Source organism: Xyrauchen texanus, chromosome 35, assembly GCF_025860055.1.
Source record: "Xyrauchen texanus isolate HMW12.3.18 chromosome 35, RBS_HiC_50CHRs, whole genome shotgun sequence".
Taxonomy (NCBI): Eukaryota; Metazoa; Chordata; class Actinopteri; order Cypriniformes; family Catostomidae; genus Xyrauchen; species Xyrauchen texanus.
Window position 1 is genome coordinate 30,941,746 of NC_068310.1, and position 12,583 is coordinate 30,954,328.

The 12,583-nt window shown below is 40.4% G+C and overlaps 1 protein-coding gene across 1 annotated transcript in view; it reads left to right on the forward strand.

Annotated features, from left to right (window-relative positions):
* LOC127629282 (plexin-A1-like) overlaps positions 1 to 12,583 on the forward strand; it is a 267,994-nt gene that overhangs the window by 142,808 nt on the left and 112,603 nt on the right. Inside the window, exons 5-7 of the mRNA XM_052106444.1 lie at positions 11,249 to 11,349; positions 11,979 to 12,102; positions 12,380 to 12,533. Of these exons, the coding sequence (XP_051962404.1) occupies positions 11,249 to 11,349; positions 11,979 to 12,102; positions 12,380 to 12,533 (379 nt within the window). The remainder of the gene's footprint in view (positions 1 to 11,248; positions 11,350 to 11,978; positions 12,103 to 12,379; positions 12,534 to 12,583) is intronic.

The window sequence follows — 12,583 nt, forward strand, 5'->3', positions numbered from 1 at the left end:
CAAGTTACACACTTATCCTAATGCTAGGTCCTTCAAGACTTTGTGGTCATGAAATAGTGTTTCCTGGATCTCAAAGGAATATTCAGAGTTAAAGAAGATCTATCGACAGCATTTGTGGCATGATGCTGATTACCACAGAAAATAATTTTGACTTGTACCTCTGTTTATACATCCATCCATCCATCCATCCATCGTCAACCGCTTATCCTGTGTACAGGGTCGCGGGGTCTGTTTATACAAATAAAACAAAAACACTTATTCACAGAAATGCACTTGCAATGGAAGTCTGTAGGGTAGTTGTACTCTTGTAAGTGTATAACCGTCAGTACATGTGTTTAACACATTATTTTGTGAATAAAAACTACAAGCAGCACTGAGGTTCAGGGTTAGATTCCCAGGCAATGGGAAAAATTTAAATGGACATTTTCTATTTCTCTTGTGTACAGACACAAGTTTTTGGGGTGGGTTCACCTTGGAAATATGTAGAAAATTCTGCTCCAATATGCCTAAGAAATTAAATGTGTCAGTATGTGCATTTTTCCATGTGCTGATTTTTATTCTCATGGTGATTCACATGGTGAATTTGTTAGTGTGTGTGTGTGTGTGTGTGTGTGTGTGTGAGAGAGAGAGCATGTGTGAAAAAGAGAGACCCAGAACCTCTTCTGATTGCCTGCATGTGATATTAGACATTGTGTCAGCCCCCTTCCCACTTTTCCACACGTACACACACACGCACACACACACACACACTGCGCCTCTGGTAATTCACCACTTATCAGAGAAAATTGAGGAAGGGCTTCTCTGATCTTTTCTGATGGAAAAGAAAGCGTCCATATCCCCTCACCCCACTTTTTACTCAGACCGAGGGCTGGAGAATTCTCTCTCTCCTCTTTTTCTCCCTCCGTCTCGCTCCTTCCTTTGTTTTGCTCTCACCTTTTTTCTTCGCGCTTTTGTGTTCTCCTCACTAAGGGCTGATTGGTGTGCTTCCTGTATTCCTCTCATTAAAGGGCATTTCCTTCATCACCGTAACCCCACTCACTCTCTGCCGACCCACACCGCTTCTGATTAGAGCAGCTCACCACAACGTCAAGCTCAAAAAAGACCACAATCAAACCCAAACCCAAGGTGTTTATTCTGCCTTTTAATGTCAGAGATTAAGTGGAAGTAAATGTGACAGAATCCCTACAAACATCTGAATAATTTAATGTTTTTTTGTTTCACCAGAGGGACATTTTTAGAGAACCTCTGATAAAAGTTCCGTCTAAAAAGGGCCAGATCACCTAATATTAAAATTCACTCAGATTTTTCTCACTCTCACACACACACACACACACACACACACACACACACACACACACATGTTGGTCTACCTATCATTATGAGGACTTTCCATAGACATAATGACTTTTATACTGTATAAACTATAGATTCTATCCTCTAAACCTAACACAACCCCTAAACCTAATCATCACAGAAAACTTTCTGCATTTTTACATTTTCAATAAAACATTGTTTAGTATGATTTTTAAGCGATTTGAATTATGGGGACACTATAAATGTCCTCATAAATCACATTTATAGCATAATAACCTTGTAATTACCAGTTTGTAACTTACAAAATTGTCCTCAGAATCACAAAAACACGCACACACACACACACACACACACACACACACACACACACACACACACACACACACACACACACACACACACACACACACACACAAACATGTTGTGTTTCCATGTTTTATGGGGACTTTCCATAGACATAATGGTTTTTATACTGTACAAACTTTATATTCTATCCCCTAAACCTAACCCTACCCTTAAACCTAACCCTCACAGAAAACTTTCTGCATTTTTACATTTTCAAAAAACATAATTTAGTATGATTTATAAGCTGTTTTCCTCATGGGGACCGACAAAATGTCCCCACAAGGTCAAAAATTTCGGGTTTTACTATCCTTATGGGGACATTTGGTCCCCACAAAGTGATAAATACACGCTCACACATACACACACACACACACACACACACACACACTGTCTAGACATGCAAAATACCTTCACTGCACCAACATTGTGATCTATCAGCAATGGGAGATAGTTATTTTAATGTATCCACATCTTAAGAAGAAAGATGTTCTGTAATTGCTATAGATGTTTTTTGTAAACAGGCTGGCTGTCTGTAGATTGAATGTTGAGAGGGGGCAGACTTGATAACCTTTCAACACATTAACGTACCAGAGAGTAGCGTTAGGTTAACGTTCTTTAGATTCTCCCTGTGTATTCGCTCAGCACTCGGACTAATATTGATTTAAGTGAGGCTGTAAATGGATGTGCAAAATCAGTTTATGGAGGGATTCTTTTTTTTATACTATTATACAAATGAGGGGGAGGAAGGGCTTCTTGGACAGGAAGTTTGCACATTGCAAGAGCATCTCTCTCTCTCTCTCTCTCTCTCTCTCTCTCTCTCTCTCTCTCTCTCTCTCTCTCTCTTTCTCTGGAGGATGAGTGTCATTGTAATGGAGATGAGAGTGGTGTTGCTGTGGTCAGCGTGTGTGTGAGAATAGAAAACCCTTAGGGTCTGATTATTGGCATGGAACGACAGACAGACAAAAAAGAGCCAGGGATTCTAAATGTTATCCACATTCAGGATTTTTTTCATGGCTTATGTTGTTCCTTTTAATACAATCCCAACTACAACTTCCTCCCCTGAAACTCTGCTGCATTTTTGGGCTGCCGTCTGCAGTTTTTCACACTAATATTCAAAAGCTCACCATTGATGCATACTGTGGACTAATTGCAAAAATAAAAAAGAAGTTCAAATTATTCATAAATAATGTTGTTTCCCCATATACATATATATATATATATATATGAAAGCTTTATTTTAAGTCTTATTTATTTAGTTCTGGACATCTAAGATATAACATTGGATTATGCTAAAAAAATAAGTAAAAAATTAAGAATACTGCCTAAGGTAAGAGCAGATATAAAGTTTGTGGCTACTTGGGGCTTACAGCATCGGTTATCTTCGCATAAATGAGACCTTTGTATTTGATGTCTTACAGAAATCATACGTTAGAACTGTGGTATTAGGGGGCCTGGGTATATCAGCGAGTATTGATGCTGAAAACCACCCCTGGAGTTACAAGTTTGAATCCAGGGTGTGCTGAGTGACTCCAGCCAGGTCTCCTAAGCAACCAAATTGGCCCAGTTGCAAGGGAGGGTAGAGTCACATGGGTAACCTCCTCGTGGTCACGATTAGTGATTCTCGCTCTCAGTGGGGCGTGTGGTGAGTTGTGTGTGGATCGTGGAGAGTAGCACGAGCCTCCACATGCTGGGAGTCTCTGCGGTGTCATGCACAATGAGCCACGTGATGAGATGCGCGGATTGACTGTCTCAGAAGCAGAGGCAACTGAGACTTGACCTCCGCCACCCGGATCGAGGTGAGTAACCGCACCACCACGAGGACCTACTAAGTAGTGGGAATTGAGCATTCCAAATTGGGGAGAAAAGAGTATATATATATATATATATATATATATATATATATATATATATATATATATATATATATATAAGAACTATGGTATTAGACAAACAGAAGGCAACAAAATAAATAGGACAGTCTCATTCCTGAGAATGAGAGCTTTCATTTGATATTTGGCTTGACTAGTTAAGTGCTATATGAAAAACTTTTTAATTCGTATTATATCTACCACATTACCTCTAGGTGGCGTTATTTGCGACACAGATGTTTTCAGGCCATATTATGTGATTTTATTTATTTTTTGGCATAAGGGTGAGTAAATGATGAGAGAATTTTCATTTTTGTGTGAACAATCCCTTTAAGGGGATTTGAAATCAGCATGAAATACAAATGGATGCTATTTACTTTTTTAAATGATAGTTCATCCAAAAGTTAAAATGGATAAAACTGTACATTATTTCCCATTCATTACCCATTTTCTTTCAACAACAAAAGTTACACGTGTTGTACACGCTGTTTCATGTTGTCATGTAAAAATGAATCATGTGTACACCTGCTTGCATTCTGGTGGTGCTAGTGGAGTGAGTTTGGATTTGGACAGGATGAGGTGAATGAGTTTCCCAGCTCTCTCTCTCTCTTTCTCCAGTTGATGCACCTAAAGACCCAGAGGATTTAGCAAAAGAGAGAAATGGAAATTAAATGGTTTGAAGCAATTTGTTCTGTCTTATGTCCTTCATCTATCTTTTCTCTTTTCTTTCTCCCCTCTCTTTTAGTCCTCCTCCTATGGAGGAAAGAGTCAATGGGCGAGCTGCCCCCAGGGGTCATTTTCTTTCTTTCTCTCTCGTTCTCTGGTGCTCCCACTCGCTCTGTCCCTGAGATATTGCTGGCTCTTTGAGAGCTGACAGCAGTCGCTGGAGATGGATTGTGATTGGATCACTCCGGCTTCCTTGAAGCTCTTTCATTAATTTTTCTCTCGCCACATTCACTTTTTCCCTGTTTATCGTAATCGGAGGCATCTCGCCATCTCTCTTGTCAACAGCCGCAGCTAACAAGCCTCCTTTGCTGTCTCTAGCAAGAGTGACGTATTTTCCTCAGGTTTTATTGTGTTTGAGGGGGTGGACTACAAGCTCACAAAAGCCACGGTATTCTCTCATGTTATTGTTCCTTTATTTTGAATCTACCGAAACAGAAATTTTCAAGACATTCCATAAACACAATCACACCTTAATCCGGTATTCCGATCCGCCTCACATTTTAATATGTTGGCTTCCGTACCTGGGGCTTACAGTGATATCATATGGCATTAGAGTGGAGACCAGGACTCTAATGTGCTCAGATATTGCTGTTTTTTTCCTATTTTCGCACAGATTTAAAGGTAAGATCCATGGCATGTCGTTCACATCAACCCACTCCCCCTTTCATTTCTTTCTCCATTTGTATCTCTTCATTTGATAATAGAAACGGCAGTTGGAGGCCGCATGTTGTGCCTCAAACATCAAAAACTCAATTTCGTCGGCTTGACAGAACAATTTTCCATTTCCCATATTCACACGCACTTAATTAATAGTTGCTGATAGCCCTGGCATCCCTCTGCACCGCTCTGGGCTGCTGTCCCGTACTAAGCAAAAAGAAACTTTACTTAGTGTTAGTTTGAATTAAACAGCACTCGCTGCAGCACCAATATACAGTTTACAAGGTTTATCTAAGGGACATTAGATATTAGACGGAGACATTTTCATCAATGGATTTGTCAGTTTTGCTTATTGCCCATGTAGTTTGAAGATTTATTGTTGTTTATTTTTGAAGATTGTGTATAATGTTTGGAGAATGTCATGAAACCTTGCAATAATATTTGTTTTTGTCTTTTGGTGGGGGGGTTATGCTCTAAACAAAGAAATATAAAAATTGTAATAATTAATGTTATTTGGGAAAAAATGTGATATAATTTAAATTAAGTATGATAATGGTATTTGTTGTATTGCCTTTAATTTATGCTGATATAAGTTACTGAAACAAGAGGCATTATCGTAATAGGAATTTGAAGAAAAGATGTGCTTTCTTCCTTTAAAAGTTATGTTCCTTCCAATGCAAAAATCTTATTGATCCTAACAATAGATTTACTTTCCTTAACATGCTAAATATAATTGTCATTTATTAGTTTTTTGAGGTGAAATATGACCTGTACTTGTATTTTAGACAATCACCCTTTTGGCATTCAACTGTGGTGTTTGTCTTCATCGAAGAGAAGAAATGCGCAGTGTGTCCACAATGGGAGCATATCTGGGAGTGGGTATGTGTGTGTGTATTTGTACATGCATAGCACCCCCTCTGTCAGAAGCTTTTGATCATATTGACAGTGCTTGCATTGTTTCTGATATAGCAGCACCTCATGGCCTCTGTGTAACACAGTACAGTGAGGAAACTCAGTATGGGTCTCTCTCTCTATGAAGGTCAGTGCTCTTCTGTAAGGTTCTATCAGAGGAATGAGAGGAAGTATCAGCTGGCTGTAATCTGATATGTGTGGCGGACGTCTTAATATACTGTAGGCAACATGACAAGATGGAAGAAGAAAGTGCCAGCTCTTCAAATCAGTCCAATGTGTGTGTGTGTGTGTGTGTGAGAGAGAGAGAGTGTGTGTGTGCATAGTATAGAGGCAAATGTACTGTATATACTACCTGTCAAAAGTTTGGACACACTGAATTTGTTTCTCATGATCTTTAATACTATAAAACTGTAAACTAATACAAATTGTGTCTATATCACAATTGTAATTGTGCTGTTGTACTTAACCTTATTTTGCTGTAAATTGCTTAAATAAGCTGTGATTGTTCAACATTTTGACTACATAATTACCACAATTTCATTTGTTTTATTTAATAGATTTTATGACTTTCTATTATTCTAAAATGTGTAAAAAGGCAATAATAAAGAATGAGTAGGTGTGTCCAAACATTTTATTGGTAGTGTATACGCAGGTAGGAAAAGAACACACACACACACACACACACACACACACACACACACACACACACACACACACACACACACACACACACACACACACACACAAAAGACATCAAAATCGAACCAAGTCTCATTAAAAGTCAGAATAACATACAACATTTTTGTCGAGTTTGCTCTGAGAACTTTAAATGTACAGAAATGCCTGTATTGTATCGATTTGAAATGTATTGGTTGGACTCTATGTGAAAACAAGTTGTATCTTTTTGCACAAGCCAAGTCGTATGATCTCTTACCATTTCGCCATCTCGTACAAATAATTTTACGAGTTATCATGAGACTATGTTGAATCACATTTACACCTCACGACTGGACAAGTCCTTTTATGGCCTTCACACTCATATATCTCATCCTTTTGCTAGCTTATCTACTCTGGTTTTTCCTATTCCATCATTTTTCGAGGCTTAATTTGTTCATTTTTCCCTTCTCACACTAATTTTTGTTAAGAATATCATCCAGACGTGACAGAATGACCAAGTGAGCCATTCCAGATCCCAGATGTTGCCATGGTGATATCCATAGGGATTGCATAAAAACCACACACACAAAATCCTTGAATGTGTGCTGGTATTGATAAAGCCAGAGGTTTATTGAGCTAGTAGCTGGAGACTGTACTAACATATAGCAGAGTACTTGTGCTCAATAGCAATCGTCTTTATCTGCACCGCGAAGGCCATTTCGTCTCCTTACATATTCTCCCTGCAAGCTAAAGGAACATGGGCGGAATTCAGAAACACCAAACATTAATTAAGGTCTATTATTTGTTTATGATGTTAACAGTCAGTTGCTTTAAATAACTAGAGCAAAAGCTACAATTTAAAGCAATTATAGCATAATAAGTATGTAACCAAAATGTATCTTAAAATATGAGCTGTAGATTACATCTGTGTCTAAGTTTGTGACAAATAAGGCACATTTGAAACAGTAGGGATGTACAGTCACAGGGTGCATTTATCAGGTATTTTACAATATATTTCAAACATTGTAAGGGGGGCATTTCGAGGACGAATTTACGAAACCTTATTTTGTTTTTATTTACTAACTTAATAAAATGGTTAAGACCTATTAAGAATGTTCTTCATAAATTGCCCTTACAATAGGAACAGTTGTATACAGCTGTCCCATCCAGGTGCATACTTCTGCAGATGTTGTGACACAAGATGCTGTTTATCACAGAAACCATGTTGGTGCTCTCGAGGAAAAATGCCTGAAGTGACCCTATCGCCCTGGCTCAGATTAACCAATGGACATATACCCACAGGGTTTCCATCCAACTGATGGCTATACATAATTTATATCTGATATGGGCTATGTTCTTTGAGACATTTAACCTGTATTAGCCAAGCTTAGCTTAAGCAGCAGGTCTTAACATGACTCTGGGCAACAAGTACTGTCACAATGTATCCAAGAGACCACCTGCAAATGGTTTTGGCCACCTGATCTCTCTTTCTTTCTCTCATTCCCTCTCTTTTTTTATCCACCGTCGCCCTCCAGGCTCTGTCTGGCTTCCTGGCCATGATCTATGGTTTCATCTGCCATTTCTTCTTTTGTGCGTGGCCAAATGGAAGATGGATGAACAGGGAGAGCTCGGAAGGGGGGTGTTCAAGGAAGAGAAAAGGCCTCCTAGTTGAGAAAGTTGGCTTTTTCTAAATTAAGCTGTGTCATTTTTGGGGTGGGGGGTGGGGTGCTGGGGCAAAAGAATGACCTATTCATTTGGCGCATGTGTGTGTGCTTGCCGAGAAGGTGTGTTTGCTCTCTGAATTGTGTGTGTGTGTTTTGGGGATGGAAAAACAACCCATCGATCATCACAGCCTCCTTTGAGCATGACCAATTTTTGGCCCAAATTGCACAGATGGCACAATTACATGCGCTGGGTTCATTCTCACCCCACGTCAAATAAAGAAAACACACTATGCTCACAATTTGCACAAACCGTCCTCTCGTATAACTTTTCTCTAACGCACACACGCTCTGATTGAGATGTTTTTCATTGCAACCCAAATGCCTCGTTTGCAGATGTTATTCATATTTAATACACCCCTGGCTTCTCCATCGCCTCTTCCTCTTGTAGAGAGATGAATATTTTCTCTTTCAGCCGTTTAAATGGAGAGGGATGAGAGCTTGAGCTCTCTCATATGAATGGATGCTGTATTATAGTCTTCAGCCATGACTTTAAAACAAGGAGCAGAGGTAGGACACAATGGTCGCCCCTACAATTGGAATATCGGCTTAATTGAAATGTTCCAGACACCAAAGCCTCCCAATACCATAGAAAAACTGCAATATTTCATTCCATCTTGGCCGACCCCAAAAACTAGTCTCATAGACTCGCTATTTTAGGTGTCAGTGTGTTGCATCAGTATCCTCCCCCATCCATTTTTCTCTTTTATTTTTTCCCCATATTTTTGTCCTTGGCCTACAACCCTACCCTAAAAACACAAATCTTTGTTCCAAATTCTAGTGAGCTGCCTTGCTGTCCGCTGTCTACATAGGCAGCTACCTTCTAAGGCAACAGCCTAACTTGAAGGATAACTAAATAATGACTTCGGCCAGATCCACGTTTATCTTTTTCATTGAAAAACTCAGTTTTCAGTTTTCTAACATTTTCCAAAGTGTGCTGTTATTAAGAACATTTTTGAAAGTTTTCAGTAGAGGAAAATGCTGTTCCAATGAGAGGGGTAAATGTAGCCAAACCAATGCATTTTCAAATGAAAACGTCTTAATGTGGACATGGCCTAAAGTGAGACAGTCTTCATGGTTAACACTTTGTTAACTTTCACTTATACATGCCATACAGATAGCGCTCCTCATGTAAAGTTCACAAAAGATTCAGATAAAGCTTGCAAATTTGCTAAGCTTACAAATTTGAAAGCACAAAAATGCACAGCGCAAACAAATATTTAATGAAATAATACACTTTAGAATTTTGTACTGAATAAAATAGATTTCTAATCGACTCTAACATGTCTGACATTGGCATGTTGTTAAGCTTTTAAAGCACAAAAATATAAAGCAAAAAAAAAATAAATATTGACTCAAATAATACATTTTGGGTGGAACTATGTTCTATCAGTAGTTTTTAGTACTGAATAAAATATGTTTGTAACCCACCATCTTGGATGAAAGTTTTCACTAATTTTGTCGCAACATATGACGAGAAGGCCGGGCTGTGATGGAGCATGGCTGGCGCTTAATCAGCTGATCATCTGGAGAGCGAGATAAGGGGCAGTCAGAGATGGTTTGAGAGAGAGACACACACATGGTCGCGTTGTGTATGTCTCTGTCCGTTTTTGTTTCTGTTGTTTTAAGTTAATTTATGCTGTACAGTTATGCTGACTGTTCTGCCGGTTCCTGCCACCTCCTTGCCCATCCTTTACCTGTTCCAGTGGTGCCGAACCCCGGAGGGAGGAGGGATGCACCATCGCAGAGTCTTTGCCACTGCTATCCACTAGGGAAGCAGCCGTGGCCATCTGCCTGGGGACGGAGGGTTCGGTGCCGGCTGCCCAGAGTCGTAGGAACCCCAGCCGTCTGCTGAGAAGGGGAGGAGTGGTTTCATCCACCAGGAGACGGAGGAATCGCTGCCATCCACTGGGGGAGGAGCGAGCTGGCATCCTCCAGAGGGCGGAGGAGTGATTGAGGATCGGGCGACAGCGTGTCCGGGAGCTGGCGAGCAAGTTCTTCTTCTCTCTCTCTCTCCTCTTTCTCTCTCTCTCTGTGTCTCTGTTCACCATTTCCCTCTCCCACGCCTCACCTCGTCTCACCTCCAGGTACACAGGAGGTGGGGTGGACCACCGGCTGACAGAACTGCCAGAAGGGCAGCTTTTCCCCTCCAGAGATGGGGGGAATTAGTCAGATTGGTGGCACCCCGGCCTGAATCAGGTGGGGGAGGAGTCTGGCGTGGAGTAGAACGTGGCCGGGCCGTGATGGAGCACGGCTGGTGATAGATCAGCTGATCAGTGGGAGAGTGAGATAAGGGGCTGCCAGAGACGCCGTTCAAGAGAGAGAGACGCTTGAAGCCACGTTGTATGTTGACTGTTCTGCCGGTTCCCGCCTCCTCCTTGCCCATTCTTTACCTGTTACACTATATCAGTAAAGGACACATATAATTGGGCCAAAACGAAGTATCATTCAAGGCAACTCACTTTTGCTGCCTAGCCTGTTTGGAACAGCCTTGAACATTGGGAGCTTGCCTATACTATCTAGGTTTGGAACAGAGCCATTGAGTCACCAAAGAGCTGATTAAATGTCAGTCAAGTGCTGTCATCATAATACCTGAATGACACTATATGAAACCAGACGTGTATAGGTGGTGTGCAATATTTCTCTATGATTTTCGGACAGCAGTTCTCTCTGCTTGACATTTGAAATACAGATTGTGCTTTAGACTCCTACATTTACATTTATGTATTTGGCAGATGCTTTTATCCAAAGCGACTTACAGTGCAATTATTACAGGGACAATCCCCCCAGAGCAACCTGGAGTTAAGTGCCTTGCTCAAGGACAGAATGGTGGTGGCTGTGGGGATCGAACCAGCGACCTTCTGATTAACAGTTATGTGCTTTAGCCCACAACACCAAAACCAGAAATCGTGAAAATCGTGTCGCTGTGTTGGTGATAGTGAAATTAGCAACCTCTGTTACTCAGATATTACATTGCACTCTGAAAGCAGGTTCATCATCAGATCTTTCTCTCTGTCTGTCTGTGTGTGTTTTTTTGTCTGTTTGCAGGTAAGCAGGGTGCCGGTGGAGAGCTGTGAGCAGTACAGCACCTGTAATGAATGTTTGGAATCTGGTGATCCACACTGCGGCTGGTGTGTCCTACACAATGTGTGAGTATCTGCACATGGTGACCACACAGCTCCTCATACATTTGCATGCTTGCTTATGCCAGATGGAGGCATACTATAGACTTCTATTGTTGTTATGTAAAGCGAATTATAATTACTATAGACTTTTTTTTTTTGTGCTTTTTTAGAATAAAAAATAAACATGACAGTATTTTAATTTTGTTAATGCTCCTTCAAAAAACCAAAAACCAAAACAAACATTGTATCATTTATTTATTTATTTAGTAATCTTTTTCCCCCTTCAAAATGGGGATGTTCCTAGTCAAAATTAGCTCATACTTGAAGAATTTGTTTTTTCAAAAGCTTGAACCCATGCCTCTGACCATGTGACCAACTTGACTGGTACCGCCAAATGTTAAGCCGGAACCTAAAATTGCTCACTCTCTGTACTAAATTTTTATTGTAACGTTTTCATTAATTACAAACCTGTGTCCAACCCAAACCCGAAGTTAAATGGTTTGTCGGGTCCCGTTTGGCTCAGGTAGCTTAGAAGAGCTCAAGTTCAACCTACAGAAAAAATTAGCTTTGAGCTATCTTGTTGATTATACTAAGAAATTGGTTTTAATAGTCCCATTGCTACTACTGATTGATATTTCTGTGTTTGTGTTCAGTTGTTCTCGTAAGGACCACTGTGAGAGAGCTGATGAGCCCCAGCGCTTTGCTTCCAAACTAGAGCAGTGTGTCAGTCTGACGGTTCAGCCCAACAATATTTCAGTCACCATGTCTAAAGTTCAGGTATGACCGTATGAGTGTGTGTTTTTGTACAGTAAGTGAAATATTATCATGGTATTTGCACCTTCATGCTGTTAAAAGGGTTTGATAGGTCGCTGTTTTCTGACCTCTTTCCTGACCTTTGAGTCTTTCTGTCTATCTATCATTATTTAATAGCCATGTCTGTCTTTCTCTGTCTTTGTCTCTCTCTCTGTGTTTTTTTTCTGTCTTTACCTTTTTCCCATGTTTCTGTTTTTCTTTCTGCCATTGTCTCTCATTCGGTCTTTGTGCTGTCCCACAGCTGGTTCTTCAAGCTCAGAATATTCCTAGTCTGGTGGCGGGTGTTAACTGCTCGTTTGAAGACTACACTGAGACAGAGGGACATATAATGGGGGGACGCATCTACTGTCTGTCCCCCTCCGCACGGGAAATAGCTCCCATGACTCGCAACCAGGGTGAGACACTCACACATATACTTTCAAACCATTCTCCTGCTTGTTAGAGG